The 20,023-nt window shown below is 45.3% G+C and overlaps 1 protein-coding gene across 1 annotated transcript; it reads left to right on the top strand.

The window, feature by feature from the left end:
• Positions 1-10,405: 10,405 nt before the first annotated feature.
• LOC118775163 (early growth response protein 1-like) lies at positions 10,406-14,173 on the top strand. Its single transcript, XM_036524915.1, has 2 exons — positions 10,406-11,082; positions 11,788-14,173. Exons 1-2 carry the CDS (start codon positions 10,872-10,874, stop codon positions 13,071-13,073), a joined length of 1,497 nt encoding a protein of 498 aa, XP_036380808.1. The 5' UTR covers positions 10,406-10,871; the 3' UTR covers positions 13,074-14,173.
• Positions 14,174-20,023: the final 5,850 nt, after the last annotated feature.

Genomic DNA, 20,023 nt, shown 5'->3' with positions numbered 1-20,023 from the left:
CGAGAACCCGAAATAAAACGCTGTGAATAAAAACGGAGGCAGTTTGCCATTTCGCTGGGCTCTGATCAGCATATCAAAAAGAAAAAAAAAAAAAAAACACCCACTGAACTCAAATTAGCCGCCGCTAAGTTGCAGACATCAGACGAAGATGCACTCGCATCATAGAGCTGGAGAGGTTACGATGGCTTGCACCTGTGGGAAGCAGAAAACTGCATCCGGGTCTGAATAAAGAGGTCTAAGACAGAGAAGATGGATGCATAGGAGATTGAGAGAGTCTCCGTGCCATGGAAACCAAGTGTTGCCATTCTGTGCTGTTTAATTTCAAACTGCGGCTTACAGCGTGCCCTTAATGAGGACGGGTCTTGCCGCTATAAACTCTGTCCTCCTGTGAGAAACTTTAGCACAAGGCCCTGGGCATTCAAAGATCTTCTGTCTGACACATGCACATTTCTGAACTGCCCAAATACATTAAATTAATATTGTAATGTATGTTTTAAGGGTGCAGCAGTGTAGCATACTGGTAAGGAGCAGGGCTCATATCCTTGTCCGGCTGTACTTAACCCAAAATTGCTTCTGTTAATATCCAACTGTATAAATGGATAACATGTAAAAACTGAAAGTCGCCCTGGATAAGAGCGTCTGCTAAATGACAATGATATCATGTAATGCAATTATATGTAAGTATAATGGGAATGCTGTTTGATTAGAGATTATAAGTATTTACTAAAGCACAATTTGTGCTCAGTGTTGGGAAATAATTGGCGTGTCATTCTCTGTGTGCCGGGGAAGGAGCCAGAGTGTGTGTATGTGTGTGTGTGGTTTTGTGTGCGTGCGTGCGTGTGTGTGTGTGTGTGTGTGTGTGTGTGTGTGTGTGTGTGTGTGTGTTTGTGTGCGTGCGTGTGTATGTGTGTATGTGTGTGTGTGTGTGTGCGTGCGTGCGTGTGTGCATGCGTGTGTGCGTGCGTGTGTGTGTGCGTGTGTGTGTGTGTGGTTTTGTGTGCGTGCGTGCGTGTGTGTGTGTGTGTGTGTGTGTGTGTGTGTGTGTGTGTTTGTGTGTGTGCGTGCGTGCGTGTGTGTGTGTGCGTGTGTGTATGTGTGTGTGTGTGTGTGTGTGTGTGTGTGTGTGTGTGTGTGTGTGTGTATGTGTGTGTGTGTGTGTGTGTGTGTGTGTGTGTGTGTGTGTGTGTGTATGTGTGTGTTTGTGTTCTCTCCTTCTGTTTGGATGGTAATACAAACAAAGGGCATGCTGAGCTGACTGTTTTAATTGCCGTCTGTTTGTAGAACGCGCGCCTGATCTGTTCATTTCCTGCGGCTACCAAACGTTACGGAGCGGCGGCCAGCGGCCAGGAGCCTGCGGACATTAGTTCAAGGGTCAGGGTTTGCAACCATGGCTGACTTCCAGTATTAAACAGAACAGAAGCTGTGGATACCTGCATTATCAGTGCTGCCTTTCTGACCTCGAGGTCAATCGTATTTGATTTTGTTTAATGTCCTTCACTGTAACTATGCAGTGAGATAATGTGGCGAGGGACAATGGAATTAAATAAACACACACACAGACACACACACACACACACGTACATGCATACATACTGTACATAAAACAGCACGATGATGCTCATGAACGTTGAACATAAAAAAATAATATCAGGCCTCTAGATATTACCAAAAAATGAAAACAAATGATAAACTGATACTAAAAGCATGAACTCATGAAAATGTAAAATCATATCATCAAGTCATCATATCATGGCCTGATACAGGCATAAGGGTTCAGACCTTTGATGATGACCAGATTAGGTCATCATGACTCTTTTACTGGCTGTAAAACCCAAAGTTAACATTTGTAACACACAGGCTCCACTTTCTGCTGAAACAGAACGTAGACCACAACTAGAATTACAAACAAAAAACTGGCAGGGTTCCATGTTTCTATTTCAATTCCCCTTGAATTCTGCCCCCCCCCCCCCCCCCCAACACTTGAAAGCCAAGCCAAGACATCAAGATGCATTAAATTTCATTAACATGACAGCAGATAATCTGCAGATACCAAAGGCAGAAAAGTAAATAAAAGTTATTCTTGGAGAACTGTCCACTCTTTAGTTACCGATAGTGTTGCCACACAACAGCCACCCATCTTGCTGAAGTCAACCTTGATAGATTTGATAGTTTAAAAAATACAGTAGATAGTGTTAGTTGTAATAGCGGTTCCCTGGGAAATTCAGTATGGCCATGGCTTATCATGGACTTATCTGTCTGTCTGTCCCCCACTGCTTGTATTTAAAATGCTTCTGCTTGAATAGATTGTGGAATGAGAGCCTCTGTCTTTCTTGCTAAACCGTATGGTGGCTGGATGGCTGTTTTTTATTTTGGTTTGTTGGCGTACCCTAATTATGTGCGGAGACGGTTGAAATGCTATCTCTAGGGCTGGGAAAGGGACTAATCAGCACTGGTGGTGTTTTCCTTTTGCAGGATCCAGCGTTGTTTAAATGCCCCGAGATCCTGGGTAACGCCGTCGCTACTATTTTCACGCCACATCCGAGTGTTTGGAATGTTTGGGTCAGCAGTACATGGCGGCTGGACTTTGACAGACTGATAGAGGTTTGTCCAGTACAGTCAGCTGTAGATACACACACACACGCATCCACACACGCACGCATGTACAAATATACACACAAACACACACACACACACACACACACACACACACACACACATATATATACTAATTTACTTTTAATTCTTTCCTTTTCACCTCTCTCCACTTCTTCATGTCAGAGCTTGAACACGAGCCCTGTCTTGTCACCTTTCTAAGGCAGATCTCCGCATGGGTTCACCCAGCGCACCTCACTGAAGCTAGCAGTCCTACATAATGCTCCTGTTTACCTGGGCTAAAGTCTCTGTCTGTGCCTGCTTGCCAAGAGATGTGTGGGAGGGACAGGGAGAGGGGGAGAGTGAATAAAATCAGTTATTTCTGAACAATAGCACTCCTCTCTGTGCAATGCTATTAAAAGATTAAAGTATAACTTCTATAAAGTGGAAGAGATGTCCAATACTTACATTTTGTTTCTATTATATTATGTTTTTTATTCCTGTTTAATCAGGAACTTTTTATCCAATTGCAGCTTGAAATGAGTTTTAAGTCTTCACATTACATTATTGTCAGTTACCAGATGCTCCTATCCAGAGTAACTTATACAGGGTACAATTTTTTACATTTTATCCATTTATACTGCTGGATATTTATGGAGACCATTTTGGGTTAAGTACCTTGGTAGAGTAAGCCCAAGGATACAGCAGCAATGCCCCAGCGGGGAATTGAACCAGCAACCTTTTGTTCACAAGCCCTACAAGTCCTTACCACTATGTTATACGGCTGCCCCAAGTCTCCTTAAGAAAATCATGTCCAAGGACATACGGTGGTGTAAATGGCCTCTACAGTTGAAAAGCCTGCCACATCCAATTCAACATAGTTAACTGAGAGAACAAACCTAGGTGAGTTTTTATGCTATAGAAAAATGAATAAACAAGTATACAAACAGTACAAACACAAACAAAACTAAACAATAGCTATTTTTCATTAACTTTAAATCCATTGTCACCGCTCAGGGTTGTCTGAACATAGAGAGCGCAGGCTGAACAAAAAAGAAACCGTTTTGACATGTCTAACAAAGGCGAGGGGTTGACATAGACAAAGGCAACCTTGGATGCTTTCAGATTCTCTAAAACTCCCTCTCTCTCTCTCTGTGACAGCTGCCATTGCTGAGGTTTTGATGGAAGAGAACTGGCGTCAGAGTCAGAGTCCTTTGACTGCACGTAAATTTGGTAAAAGTACTGAAAGGACGTAGGATCTGAGGCCTTATGCCAGCGCTACGCTGGGCTTCAGATCTAATGTGAAGTCATGAAATTGGAAATTTGGTCTGCAGGTTGGTCTGAAACACCTCCAGGCTGGCTGGAAAGGTGGTTTCAGGATTGCTGAAAGACACTCTTGTGAAAGGAAAGAAAAGTTTTGGGCGAGTAGCTCAATTGTTGAGGTGCTCGCCCTCAGTAGGTGAGTTCTGAGGGCCCAGGTTAGATCCCAGCTGCATCATCAGCCGACAATGACTGGGGGTGCACAGTGGCTGAACAAACTGGCTTTGCTCCGCTGAGGAAAGGGGTGGGTATGTCCACACTTGTCTCACTGCTCTCAGGTGGTTCTTAAGGCACCTGCCAGCTGATTGGCTCACATCAGCAGAGTAGCAGCCATCCTCCAATCAACGGCCACTCCACTGCAATGTGCTGTGTGGCTTGCAGTGTGAAAAATAGCTGCTTGCTGTGTGCAGGCTTATCAGAGGATTGCACTCATGTTTACCCAGTGCTTCTCTGCAAGGTTTTTGCAGTAAGGCAAGCCAAGTATGCAAATAGCAATTTTTTAAAACAAAAGAATTATACGATGTTCCTCCTAGACCTAAACTAGGCTTTGGCCTACAAAGAATAGCCTTGGCTGCTATTATAGGGGACCAATGCCTTGGTAACTTCTTTGTGAGATCCTGGACAAAAACCGATACTTCACTATGTTTGCATTCACCTGATATTGTTGTTTTTCTTGCTGCCTGTACACATCTGGCTCCAGGCTGTCTGAGTCAAAGTTCTGTGTTGCAAAAGAGCATTATCCTCTAGCAATGATGGCAAAGCTGCACAAGCCCCTGCCCTGGGTCTTTCTGAGAACCCCTTCTCCCATTCGTCTGGTGCACCTGTAACTAGTGTCCTCCCAAATGAAGCGTCCCCGTTGTTGGGGGGGGGGGGGGGGGGGGATCACTGTGACAGGGGAGGCTATGGTGTGCAGATGACACACCATCATGGAATACCCCTCAAACCACAGCTAGTCAAAATGCACCATGATTTCAGCTAACTTCCTTCTAAACAGCAGTAATGCGTGCAGAAAGTGCAGAAAAACGCAAAGAGACAAAAAAGGAAAAAATTAGTCTGAAAGGAGAGGAATTCCCTAGGTTGTATCCACAGCATGCTTCCCAGCCAATCCAAACCAGCGAATGATGTATGCAGACTGCCCTTGAATGTCCTCTTCCCGCTGCATTAGCTGTTGGGGTGCCCCGCCTCCTCCCTCCCTCCACCTCTTACTCCTCTCCTTGTACCTGCAGGTCTACGTCCCAGGCCATATCTGACTAGTGCCCACCTGGCTATTGATAATCAATGTTCCATGATCCTGTGCTGCATTTTCATTCCTGTACAACTTCACCAATAAGCCTTCTTTCAGTCTTTCTCATTCATTTGAGAAATTCGTGTTATGAGTAAAACTTTATTGTTCAGTGCAGCTTCAGCGGTAGAGTGTGTGGGAGACTGATGCTCTTGTGCAAGCGGTGATTTACTGCAGGTCAGAAACACAACTTGCTACCAGGAAGATGGCTTCTTATTTTGAGAGGACCAGTGAAAATTTTAATTCTTTGTCTCCAGTTTCAGCTCATTTATCATAGTGAAGATTATTGTAAAATGTTCATTTTGGCAAAGACTGCTTTTCTTTCAGATTAAAAGACAAAGTCTGTTTACACCTCTCCTCTCTCACCCCCCCCCCCCCCCCCCCCTTTCTCTCTCTCTCCCTCCCTCTCTCTCTCTCTGGCTCTTTGTGACTGCCCGTATATGAGGAGTCTTTGGCACAGAGCAAAAGGAGAGAAGGCACAGTAAGAATGAAAGTGAATCTCTTCAAAAGCTCACACAGGAGGGCAAATGACAGGGATGTTTTCTACAGAGGCATATAAAAGCTTTCATAAAACTGTCTGGGAAACCAAAATAAAAAAAATGATCAGGGTAGAACGGCACAGGCAGATTCTGTCTCCCTGCGCCCACATGAGACACACCCTGAACCCCCAAAACGAAAACAAACCAGGCAAACAGACAAGCCCAGGTGTACCTGGCCCGTGTTAGAAACCCTCCCAGGCAAATGAAGTCGTTTTGCAATTTAGACCCGGTCCCTGTTTGGGAGCCCAATGACGGCTTTGTTCTGGCTGAGCCAAGTGTGAAACTCCCGAAATGTTCCTTTAGCCATTGAGGTAAGTGTCTACAGCATCTGCTCAGGCCCACTGAGACCGTCCCGCTGTTAACCCGGAACTGAAACACTGGGCTGTGAATCTTGGAGGGGCTGATGTCAGAGCCAAAATGGCCAGGTAAACTTCTGTGTTTTCAGCAGCATCACCAGGACTGGACTGTCCTGGTGATGACTGGGGTCCCCTGACTGGGGACCCAGGTTCGAGAGAAGCTACACACAGCAGCCCAACAGAACAGCACGGGGAGCAAAAAACTCGCAAGTGGTTAAGTTTACCCAACCCCCCTAGAAGGAGAGTGCTGAGAAACCATCTGCCTCCTTCCAGTGACTCACTCAAACAATGAGCAAGAAGGTCAGGGGTCAGGGGTCCACAACACACTTCTGACTAACATGGTACAAGAATGACTCTGACTATAAAAAAGAAGTCTAGAGGGGTTCTAACCCCCAAATACAAAGTGGGCCAGTGGGGTTTGCCTTCTTAATGTCTGATATGGTGTCTGTATTTGAGGGCCAGGACACTACGGATGCATCACCAAGACACTGCTTCCAGACTGTGTACACACTGCTGTTGAATTCTCCAGCTGACATGCTGTTCTTACCTTACTGTACTTACTGTGGCAAGAATATTATAAGATTGAAATGTATAAAAAGAATGAATTATTCTTCATAATGATCATTTTATCATAATATTTTTTTTTCCTTTAAGAACTCTGTGAAACATTATTCCTGGAGGGCTAATACTTAGCTGAAAAATGATTTGAATAGCACTGCTACAGAGACAAAACAGAGATGTCTTGAATGGGAGTTGAGGTAGTTCATTCCACCTGAGCCCAGATCATGAGACTCTTTCTTCTTTGAGGGAGGGGCTGGGGCTTACCACTCATCCAGCGGTAAGCAGTGATGGCAGTGTACTGGGCTTGTAACCTGATGGTTGCATGTTTAAATCCCAGGAGGGTCAATGTTCTTGTACACATGAGCGCAAGGCACTCATTCTCAATAATGTCAACACACCATGCAGCTGCATACATGGATAATACAGGAAATGTAATCCACGTCCACTATGTTGCCCTGGATACATCGCCTGAGTATACATGAACAGATTTTAAAGTAAACCACTAGTGCAAGATGTCATGTGGACTCCCACTTATGACTGCGCCCTGACAATAGATACAGTTAAGCTGCTGCCTTTGTGTTTGACTTTATGGAATAACATTGTGTCTGAACACAAACCTGAACAAGTGTACTTGTTTGCACAGTGTGTCTGTCTTCATAACAGCAGTTAATCACTCTTGTAGACTGGCGGGAATAGCAGCTCAAAGAAGGGAATACAGAATGCTAATCGTATTTACCAGCAATAAGATTACTACAACATATTGAGGCAGCCTGCCCACCTAAGAGCTTGGTAGACACTGCAATGGGACCAAAACACAACTTTTTTGTTAGCTCAGTTATTGCCTTGATCCTGATCTTTTACTTTTAAACATTTTGTTGCACTATTTACAAAAATTTCTAACACAGAGCATAGTTCAATAGGATGTCAATCGGTTTGTTTGTGTCACTTCCTCCAGCCACCATATGTTTGGGCTTTCTCTGTCAGGCTGTCCCTGTTTTGGCACATCAATATTGGATGAATGTCACAGTTGTTCTACTCATCTGATAAAGCGTGACAGCAGAGGAAAATCGCCCCTGGTGGCAGGGGAGGTCGCCTGGGAGAGAATTCCCTCCGTCAGACCGGAGAGGAAACACAAACCAAACGACAGACTGTGAGTGGGGCCTTTGCAGATGCGCCCACATGCGGGCGCACCGCGTGCGTTCCGCCTCACGTGGTTCGGTGAAAATGATAACACAACCGCGATAATCATGATTGCAGTACGTTCTCGAAGAAGACCCAAGTATGCGTGGTCAAAGCAAACAAACGCACGCACTTAAAATGAGTTAATAAAGTTTGTCACTGTCATATCACTACGCCTTGTTGTTACTCGTGTAATTTGGCGTGTGATGGATTGAGGAGTGTGGATTGCTCAGGTTATTTTTCCCAACTTCACGGACTTCATCTTTGTTTTCCTCATAGGTGTCAGGACATTTACCTCCGCGAGGCACCTTACAACCAAGGTTGGCAATTTGAAACAGAAGGCAATCTTTGAGCATGCTCAGTCTGAAATCACTGCGTCGGTCGGATAAATTTACCTGGCAGTGACTCAGGGAGTTAAGCGATCTAGTCAGCCAGAACTGTTGGCTCGTCCCTAGAGTGAACAGTCCTCGTCCAGGATCGATTGGTGAGCATTTAAGCGCCTTTACGAGAGAGCGAGGTCTCGTTGTTTTCTGTGATCGTACATAGACTATCAAAGTCTCTTCGAGACGGGAACTATGTCAACAACCGGAGGGGAAGAGCATACTTACAGCGAGGCAGATAGGGAAAATCCCTGCCCCGTTTTCGAGCGGTGAGCTCTCCCTCCCCTTTCACCGCTGCACACCCGTAGCAGCATAATGCAGCATTTTTAAAAATAGGACCTCGCATCCCTGGTGCCGGGCGAGTGTCAGAGAGATTCCCCGTGTATCGACCCAGGGACATCCCCCGCGTTACCTAACAGTGCCGCGCTTGTCACAGTCACGGGGCAATGCAACAGTAATGCTGGAATCCTTCCGTTTTATTTAAGTCGGTCCCGTAGTTCTGTCTGCACATGTTAGGTTGTCAGATGAATAACAGTGCCGCCGAGATAAAGCCCGTGGTGTAAGTATAATTAATGGACGTGAAGACACCATTTCTGATTGAAATAGGATGCGACGTCTTAAGAACCTTCTAGTGCTGTGCGATGTCAAAAACACAGTAGGCCCACACAGCACATCATTGGCCCTATTTAATATAAAGTATTACCTTGCAGGACTGTGAGTTCAGGTAATTGAGTTTATGGGGGGGGGGGGGGGGGGGGGGCAAGTTTTCTTTGCATGCCATGTTGACCTGTTACGTCGTGGCTTTTAAAGACTTAGGCAAGTAGGCTACACATCGATTTTGCTGGCCTTTTAACACGGACAGTATGATTCATAACTCTGTGCCGTGCAGATGCCGGTACTGTTTTCCCACCGTTCCGATGCGGTGCACAGATGTGGATGTTCGAGTCGGCATCTGCTTTTTGTCCGCACGGACGTGTTCTTTTCACTTTGCCCACACCAACGTTTCGAATGACTTTCCGGCGGCTCCGCGGTTTGCATCTGGGCATAATTAACTTAATTGCTCGAGTACAGTACATCAGCTGTTCCCATGGAAACGTTCTCATTTAAAACCGTGCCGTTCTCAACTTTGACGAGGGGGAAATCCATCACCTCGCTTGCTGGTGCAGACTGCGTCTATACTTTTGCTGATCGATTGTAGGCTATGTGTGTGTACGCGCGCGCATCTTTCTCACAATCCCAGTGTCAGCACAAATCTCTCTCTGTCTTATAACTGTGGGAAAATACTGCAAACTCCGCCACCGTCCCACGCCCAGTAGATCATGATGCTTGACGGGGATCTACCGTCCCGAATACAGACGTGGAATTGCGCACAGCTGCGTCTGCACCTGTGTATCGAATGGTTTATCACTTATAGTAAAGAACGAAACGCACACCATAACATTAATGCGTTTCTCGTCTCATTAATTTGTAATTCTATTAATCGATCGTTAACAGAACACAAGGTGTGAATGCATTTGTCCTGGATACGAAGTATTTTTGTGCTAAATCATGAGAATTAAAATTTTTATAAATCGCCCACTTTTTGTTTGATCAGAAATGTATGCAGCAAATTGCAGAAATGTGCACATTTCTTGTTAGATGCATATATTTCAAATTCAAGTCCCTGCCAGCGCTTGTGAAAGTGTTCAAAATGTGTACAGAAGTGTTCTGACCGTGGTTACTGCTCTCGAGCGCTGGACTTCAGTCTCCCATTCATTGCCAAGCTGCGATCGGCGCTACATCAGGAAACTCCAAATAAGGACAAGGAAGTGGAAACCCACCGGAATCAAGCCATGTGTAGTCGCGACCTTATATGGCACGGCGGAATCGGGGCTTCCGGCAAGCGCTGTGTTCCAGCGCAGATGGGAAATCCACGTTCAGCCAGGGCTTTAAGCGAAAAAGGAGTGTTTACTTTTTTGACAATATTGTCGGCTAAAAATGCATTGGTTCGGGCTGGAGTGAAAGACTGGATATTTATTTGGATTAATTGCACTCGTTCCATTTACAGTTGCTCCGCTCTGCCTTTTCCCTTTGGCAAGCGTCATGTGTTCTCCACTGCAGTGCCTAAATATGGGCTTCCTCCAGTCCATATATGGACATCTACGTCACGGCAGGAGGATATATAAACCAGTGGGGATCCTCTCAATAGTGAAACAGCCCTGAGAGCCCAACAGACTCACTGCTAGTACAGAGAGAGGCAGGCACACAGAACGCGAGTTCAATCTCCCTCTGAGAAACACATATTCACGCACAAAAAATGAATGAGTGAATTAAACATTAATTCAAACAACAACAACAAAATTGCCGCAGACTCTACAACACGCTTCAAGAACAGCCGGTGTTAACGCATTGATCTTCACTCTCGTGTTTTTGTTGTTCTGGGAATGAACAACTTGGACAGCTCTGATTTCTGTCACCGTATTTTTTGAACAAAGTGGATATTTTTTTCTTCTCCTGCTGAAGAAGGAGAAGGAAGAATCTTCAAAACAAGGACACTGCAGAAAAATCTGGAGACCCATTGAAACTGCATCAGCACCAACAGCAGCAGCATCTTCACCTGTCTCCCCTGAGGAGTGATCCCCTCCCTAGCGCTCAGCTCCACACCGGCACCAGTAGGGAAAGGATGGCCGCAGCCAAGACAGAGATGCTTCTGCCAGCCCTGCAGATCTCAGACCCCCTGAGCTTCCCCCACTCCCCCATGGATAACTACCCCAAGCTGGAGGAGGTCATGCTGCTCCACTCAGCGGGGACCCCCTTCCTCACCGCCTCAGCGCCAGAAGGTGCAGGGTTCGGGACCGGTGAGCCGGGAGATCAGTACGACCACTTGACTGGAGGTAAGAGCTGGTTCTTTTTTCATTTGTGCAACAGAGGGATGAGGCATGCATGGGGGAAATATAATGTAGATGCATGTACCGTAAAAATGTGCTTTTAAATTAAACTTGAGTAGATATCAGTACTCAAACTGTGATCAATAGCAAGCAAAATCCTTTAATATTAACGATTTGTGAAGTGTGTTGAATTATTTAATACCAATGAATGAAGCATGTGCATTCATAAATAGAAAGCATATTAGGTTTTAAAGCACATAACTTCTGTGTCTTAGATTTATAGATTTTTAGAGCACATGCATTTGGCACATTAAAACTGCACTGCTAATGCTAGCTGAATTGCAGTTCTTCTGCAGTGAAATGCCTCGAATGATGGAGTTAGCTGAGGAAGCAGACAGAAGGGGAATGCATGAACATGCTTGTGACAGGGGCTTGCGTTGGATTGTGGGGTGCACTGAGCAAATGACAAGGAAGGCGGGATGTGGGGTGGGGGGGGGGGCTGCAAGGGGGTAGCCTGATTTTGGGGGGATTCTCCTGGCTTGCGTCAGCACATTCGCTGCTGTTGGGGATGCTCCTCTCTGTGAGGAGAGCCAGTAGGAATCTCCCCCACGGCCCCCCAGGACTGCTTGCCAGCAGCTGAGAAGTGCACTGTCGCTGACTGAGCAGCTGATCTTTAACTCCCTCTCTCTCTCGCTGCCTTCCCTCCTGCAGATACACTCCCCGACATCTCCCTGGGCTGCGAGAAGCCCCTGTCAGAGCAGAGCTTCACTGCCCAGAGGCTGCCCCCCATCTCCTACACGGGGCGCTTCACCCTCGAGCCCGCCACCACCTGCAGCAACAGCCTGTGGGCGGAGCCCATCTTCAGCCTGGTCAGCGGATTGGTGGGGATGACCAACCTGCCCGCCCCCTCGGCCCCATCCACGGCCGCCTCTGTCAGCTCCTCCTCTTCCTCCTCCACCTCCTCCTCCTCCTCCCAATCCAGCCTTGGCTGCTCCATCCACCTCAGTGACCCCAATCCCATCTACTCGGCCGCGCCCACCTACTCCTGTGCCAGCCCCGACATCTTCCCCGAGCAGAGCCAGTCCTTCCCCAGCCCCGCGGGCGGTGCCATCCAGTACCCACCCCCCGCCTACCCTGGCGGCAAGGCCTCCAGCTTCCCTGTGCCCATGATCCCAGACTACCTCTTCCCCCAGCAGCAGACCGAGGTCGGCCTCATGCCCCCCGACCAGAAGCCCTTCCAGTCTCAATCTGGCCAGCAGCAGCAGCAGCCTCTCACCCCGCTGTCCACCATCAAGGCCTTCGCCACCCAGACAGGGTCCCAGGACCCGAAGGGCGCCTACCCGTCACAGCTGATCAAGCCCGGCAGGGGTGGCCGCAAGTACTCCGCCCGGCCGAGCAAGACCCCGCCCCACGAGCGGCCCTATGCCTGCCCCGTGGAGACCTGCGACCGCCGCTTCTCCCGCTCGGACGAGCTGACCCGCCACATCCGCATCCACACGGGTCAGAAGCCCTTCCAGTGCCGCATCTGTATGCGCAACTTCAGCCGCAGCGACCACCTGACCACCCACATCCGCACGCACACGGGCGAGAAGCCCTTCGCCTGCGACGTCTGCGGCCGCAAGTTCGCCCGCAGCGACGAGCGCAAGCGCCACACCAAGATCCACCTGCGGCAGAAGGACAAGAAGGTGGAGAAGGTGCCGCTCCCTGTCTCCGCCCCCTCCCCGGCCTCTAGCTACCCCTCGCCCGTCGCATCCTACCCGTCCCCTGTCTCCTCCTACCCTTCCCCGGTGCCCTCCTGCTACTCCTCGCCCGTGCACACCTCGTACCCGTCCCCCTCAGCCGCCACCACTTACCCCTCAGTCTCTGGCACCTTCCAGACGCAGGTGGCCACCACGTTCCCCTCCTCCATGGCCTCCAACATCTACAGCTCCCCCGTGGCCACGCCTCTGTCGGACATTCAGTCCACCCTGTCACCGAGGACAATCGAGATCTGCTAAGACATCCCTCCTTTTTTTAACTCTCTCCCCCTCCACCTCCACTCTGAACAAGCAGCTTAAGAGACTTGTTACCCCCTTCTGCAAAGCACTTTTTTTTTTGCTCTCCCACTCCCTCTGCTGTATAGACTGTTGAGTACCTAAAGACACGTCAAAGACATTGGAGAGGAAAGAGCTACAGAGAAAAAGACTTGAACCAGCGACAGGGACCTCCCCCTCCTCGCAGTCCAATGCCTGAATTCTTAACGCTTAACACTCTCCAATTCAAGGACACTCAAGCAAATTTGACACAATGAGAGGCAGACACTCACAAAGACTTTGATGATATACATAAGCTATATGTATATTGTACGTGTGCCATTTTTGTTTCTTTTTCATTATTTGGTACTATTGTATAAAAACCTTCTTTGCATATTTACATTGTATCATTTCGGAATTAGCAGGGCCATGTTTTATAGCTATTTTCTCTATTACGTAGTGAAAATAACGTGATACGTTTTGAATTTGTTTGGGGAAAAAAAGCATGTGTTCAAGTGAAGTTGCTTTCTATTACTTTGTAAATATCATCCACCGGTACTTTCTCTCTTTCTTTCTCTCTCACTCTTTCACATGTAGCAAAAAGGTCTGTTTCAAAAAAAAAAAAAGTGAGACAAAAACAGTTTAAAAAACGTTTTTGGTGCCTTTTGTGAAGCCTAGCTGACGATTTGACATGATGCGACTGGGTGCATTGCATCTGCAGAGCCTTAAAGCGTAAGGGATATTTTTACAGAACGTAAGAGGGACTTTAAGGGAAGCCGATGAAAAGACTTGAGGTCACAGCTTCATTTCTTTAGAATGTAAGCAAAAAAAAGAGAGAAAATCTCAAAGGTCTATTTTTGTAATTGAAGTGTAAATATCTACATATTCAGAAGTTGGAATGTTGTAGTTACCTACTGAGTAGGCATGGGATTTTTTTTGTATGTGATACACATGCAGCTCATAATTTTGTGGTTATTATTTTTTTGTAATTGTGTTTGTCGAACCAAGTGACTGTTTCTGGCTTCTAAAACACATTGAATGCGCTTAACTGCCAATGGGATATTTGATGTACAAGATATCCTCCAGAGAAAAACTATAAATAAAATATAAATATATATAAAATTTCTTTTGTGTGGTTATTACTGGTATCTTTCTTATTCTTGTCTTTATTTTGGTATCAACAGGTAAATCTCAAATACATAAGGTACCATAAAAAATTAAATTTGTGAATGTTATTCAGATGGAAATTCTCAGTAATATTTATTTCAGCAGAGTACCTTAAATTGTTTTTTGAGTTCGGGTTTTCAGAACACTGCCTGCTTAAAGTATTGCAATTTCACATTGAATTTTCACAGTTTACCTCCAAGTTCACAGCTCTTTGCTGCTAGTGTGTGCAGAAGTAGACAACTGCAATCACACTGGGCTGACAGTACAAATAATTGGTAAAAATATACCTGTATAAATTATTCTATATTCGAAAGTGGTGGCCTGTCACCAGTCTTGACAACTGCAAGGCATTCTGGGATTCCGGTGCATCCAAACCCTCCAGAATTCCTGTGTTGTTTTGAGGTTAGCATGGGTAAGTTTAGACACCCATGGGTTAGAAGTAAAATGACAGGAAATCCTCTTACAGTTCTGGATTGTGTCCGCTCTAATGTGCAGGGATGGAAGATTGTGTGTCTGTGTGTGGCTGTGTGTGTCCATGCTTGGTGTGTGCATGTGTGCCTGTGTGTGTGTGTGTCTGTGTGTCTGTCTGTCTGTCCATGTGTGTGTGTACTTGTGGATATCTTTCCCCCATGGCAGAGCAAGTTTAAGATTAATATGATCAGAAAGGAGGCCGGTTGTTTTGTCTCTTCCTTCTGCTCTGTACATTGCCCCTGAGACCCTGAGACCATGCACCCGTGTTCTACAGTCACCAACAACCGCAACTCTGAAACTCACCTCACAGAGCTTTCCTACATGACTGGCCCTGTGCTCTACCCCTGCGTCCCCACAGCCACTTCCCAGCCTCAGCTGCAGCCAACACCAGCTTATTTCCTCAGGAAATGCTGCAACAACCTGCCACCCCGGATTCTGCTCTGACATTTCGTTTGCTGCCGCCGCTCGAGTGGAAAACTCAAATGGCAACTGGCAGGGTGAGTTCATGAATGTCAGGCTGGCTAATTTTCCCTGTCACTCCTGCCGGAGAGGAAGCAGTCTCCCACCTGTGGCACTCTGTTACGGGAGAGTAAAGAGGAGAGGAACCGACATTTCAGTCGCTTAATCCGATCGGCTCAACGACACCGCACCCCTCCCCCCCTTCATTGTGGCAGGTCCACTGTGAAGTATCACTTCATAATGCAGTGAAACGTTGCTCTTATCTGCCATGTTTCAGAAACACTGGGATTCACAGCTCTTTATGGTTCTGGAATCTCCAGTGAAAAGGGCCCAATGTGAAAGACTCAGACCAAGATGCTGATAGCTGTCTCTGAAGCTGCCTACCGCTGCTGGCACATCAGCCCTTACCTGTGCAAACACCTGTGCCCGACCTTTAATGTGCAGGTAGGATGGACTCCAGTAAAAGGTGAGGTGTCTTGGAGAAAGATCAAACAGGAAGATATTTTGTGCTGCATGGCATGGTGGGGAGCTGTAGGCCCGGGTAATGTGATGTAGTGTGGTGCAAACAAGCACAATACAATACCATACAATACAATTGATTTATATCACACCTTTGGTCCTGGTAGCACCTCAATGCACTCTACAAGAAATAGTCTATTGTTAGATGAAAGAGCGATGGCTTTTGAGCTAGGGTTTGAAAATATCTATGAAGTCTGGGTTTCTGACTTCCGTAGGAGCGTAGCCTTCAGGCAGTGTCTAGACACGGTAAGCAGGCTAGCGTGTTTGGTACAGAGGGCACCAGGTGTTAGGGAGCCATATCAGAAATGGACATAGTACAAGAGAACAGAAGAGTTCACCCGGTAACAGTACATAAAGACTGTGATATGCAAAGCCATTACTGATAGCTTTTGATGGGGGCCTTTCCTCTGTTTTGGAATAACTTATGAATGAACATGCTTAGCATATGTTTTAATGAGCCAAGATGCAGATTGCATGGAGCAAACTAATAGATGAAAAGTCATCTTTACCAAAGCTGCGCCCTTTGTCCCTGACAGTGTTGACAGATTTAATTTTTATGACTAATGGTCCTCTCAAACTCTATCCTTACTTTGTGGAGAAAAAAAAAGCTAATTACCCAAATGTCAAGATCAAAGACCAAGCTTGGAACACTTTAATCTTTTATTTTGGCTGCCGCACACCGTTTGGTCCAGCTCTCTCAGCTGGCCTTACTTTGTCAGGTCACATGACAAGCTTCAAGCGAACAGCCCTGGCCATGACATCATTTCCTGTCTTATGCTCTTAGCTCTCAGTTCACCAGTGAGGTAACTTCCATTACGAACGGAATTCTATGACATCAGGAATGTCATTGAATATGTACTAGAGTGGATTGTGCAGGTTCACTGTGTGCAGTGAAATGTGATTTTTAATATCCAGTATTCTCAAGGTTATTATGGGCTGGGCCCTCACCCTGCTCTTTTATGTGGCGTCAGTTGGATTCTAACATCTAACCTAAAATGATACAAAAACATATATTGACATCTAGCAGATACTCTTATCCAGAGCGTCTTACATCAGTTACAGTTTATCATAACATTATCCATTTATGCAGCTGGATATTTACTGAGACAATCATAGGTTAAGCATCTTGCTCATGGGTATAGCAGCAGTGGCCCAGTGGGGAATCAAACCAACAACCTTTTGGTTATGAATTGTGCTCCTTTACCACTATGGTACACTGTCACCCAAGAAAAACATCTATACATTTGACAAAAAATGATGGATGGCATCAACTACTGGTAACTGAGAGAACTACATTTACTTGTCAATGCATTTAAAGCAATTGTTTGTGTTGGTGAGACAATGCAATGTGGAGATAAATGTCCATATGTTCTTGATCTGTGAAAAGCTACTCCAAAGATAACATTACATTGTTGACATTTTAGATAAAAGACATTACTGACATTTTAGATAAATGTAAAGATAGGGTAAAAGCATGGAAAAGAAAACAGACATTCACAAAAAAAAAAAAAACGCAGGTTTGCTTGAGTAATATACAAAAAGTCTTTGATGTCTGTGTTGCCTTTGGCTAGGTAAAGACACCTGGACACCCACCATATCACTTTAGGAATACAGCCAATATTTGTCTCTCACCATTAATTGCATTTACATGAATCTGAGGTATTTAACTATTGCACATCAACTAGCTGTAGCTATGGTAACAGTGGATCATCATCTACAGGCTCATGGTATCATCCAGAATCCTCCATTATCAGTGAGTGGAGAGCACTCACAATTTGCCTCTGCACTAGATTTCTGTTTCTCTGCAAGCACCATTCCACAATGTGCCTCCCATGTACTTTGATGGAATACTATAGCTACAAATGATCATTTCTTTACAAAAATTAATATAGCACTAATACTGAAAAATGAAAGTAATATGAATAATGTTGATAATGACAGCATCTCATACTGACACTGAGCCAATGAGCAGCAAAGGCCTCCCTGATGCACTTCAGGCATTTTGTGTCGGAACACTCACAGCTGAGTGATTGAGGAGAGGAGGCAAGGAATTAAATTTTTTTTCAGCCAGCTGAACCAGGAAATGATTAGATGGTCAGTTTGAAAGGACCAGTTACGGGATGCGGCAATTCACTGGAGTTATTGGGCTCTAAAATAAGTGCCATGACTTGTTAATGAGCGCCTACAGTTGGGACCTCTTTCAAGATCTCATCCACAAGAAAGAATACAAGAAAGGAAGATCATTGTGTACAGAAAAAAAACACTACAGTGACACAAACAAGGATGATCTTTTAAGTGTAACAATGACTATAAATCAGCAATCTTCATAAAACCACAAAATAATGGTCACATCACTTTTTGCATTTGAACACAAATTTGAAGAAACAAGGGCAAATATGGAGGCAAACTATGATGATGCAAACTGAATGACGAGGGAAATTCATCAATGTAATATAAAGAACAATTAAAATACTGACATGATATTTAGAGGTAGAAAATATGATAATATATAGGTAGATTCAGACACACGTCCAGTTAGATCTGGTTAGATTTTGGGAAACCACCATATAGATAAGCTCCTTCAGTTCCACATAGGTTAAGTTCCCCAACACTCAGTGCAAAGTTTAAGCATCATTCCAGAAAGTTAAAAGTTTGGCAGAACAGGATGTTCAGCTGGTGATGAGCAGACACAAAGGCAGACATTTCCAAGGAGTTGCTTCCTTACATGAATACTGATATAAAATGATAATAGCACTCTGCTCAGATGCAGCTATCTCACGTGAAAGAGATCAAACACCGCCAGTCCTCGTGCCTCTTTTCCTTCTCGCCTCAACTCTCTCTTTTTTTTCATGATAGGAAACTCCAAAGTGCCTTTTCGTCTCCCCTCTCTTCCTGCCTCTCTTCACGCGGGGTTCATGTTTGAGCTCACGTTCACGCACCTGCAGCCTGGAGAAGAAACAAAGCTCAAAGGTTAAGCTGTGACAGGATCTGCTGCGTGCTCTTTTTGTGACAGTAACCCCAGATCTCACATCCATTTGTGAGTCTTTGTCTTGGGTCTGATGTTAGTATCATCACCATAACATCATTTATTTGCACAAAACAGAAAAAAACACAATTTTTAAAAAACAGACTTAAGAAATGTATCTATATCTGTAATAAGTATATATGTTAAGATACAATCATCACAATGGACATTTCTTTCCTTTTTTTTAGGGTATGAATGTGTATTTGCATGTTCAGGACCCTGTTTCAAATGCAGACAAATCTTGCAGTATATAAGCTTTTTCTTATCAGTTTCATCTTTGTCAGTTAGGAAGCATGAGGGTGTGGCTTGACAGGCATTGGATAATTGGTTAAACTGCCTAATTGGCTGGTTCCGCCCACCAGGTGGTAAAAATGAGAGGGGAATTGTTTGACAGGAGAGCAAGGTTGGTGAGGGTTGTCTATGTTTATGGCTTGGTTACAGTCATTTTTTAGTCATTGTTTGAACAATTTTATCCCTTTTACATAAGCCTGTTTTCATTTATAATGTATTTTTTCTTCTCCACCCCTGTGATTTTTAAAGAAAAACCAAGACAAAAAGATGTAATGTTATGTTTTTATTATTATAATCAATATCAGCTCAACACTGAATAAGAAAAGAGATTATGATTATCTGCTCAGATCTTTTCTGTTACATCATAATGACCTGTTCATTATGAGAAAGGATCCCTCTCTTGATAAAACAGCAGAAGGTAAAAACCAGGAAACCGTGAGTGTATGAATGTTTCTGTGGGAGAGTGGCACGAGGACTGGAGCTGGGGCACTGATTCGACGGTTTGCACGTGAGTGATTTGTTGGTTCACTTGTGTGAATCACCAGTTCAATTAGGAGCAATCTCTCATGTTGCTTGTCAGTAATCAGCTGGTTTGCTAGTGAGCAATTGACCCATTAGGTCATGAGCAATTTGCTGGTTTGATCATGTGCAGTTTGCCAGTTTTATCATGAAAGATTCATCAGTCCATTCATGAAAGATTTGCTGGTCCACACCTGATTAATATGATGTCATTCACTGCTTCGACCATGAGCAATTCGCCAGTTCTCAGCCTCTCTCACAGGGCAGCTTGACACTCCTAGCAAAAAGAACATCTGCATCTGGAACGGGACGGTTTAGTCTTCGTTTTAGTCTGTTTTTCCCAGGGGTTTCCAGCTGTCAGACGTGTGAACAGAGTCTGTGGCAGCTCCTCTCTGCTCCTGTTTGCGTGTGTGTGTGTGCCTGTGTGCCTGTGTGCGTGACCCCCTGTCTGTCTGTCTGTCTGTGTGTGTGTGTGTGTGTGACT

The sequence above is a fragment of the Megalops cyprinoides genome, chromosome 3 (assembly GCF_013368585.1).
Source record: "Megalops cyprinoides isolate fMegCyp1 chromosome 3, fMegCyp1.pri, whole genome shotgun sequence".
NCBI classification, from domain to species: domain Eukaryota; kingdom Metazoa; phylum Chordata; class Actinopteri; order Elopiformes; family Megalopidae; genus Megalops; species Megalops cyprinoides.
Note: the sequence above shows the minus strand (reverse complement) of the source record. Positions and strands in the feature narration are given on the sequence as shown.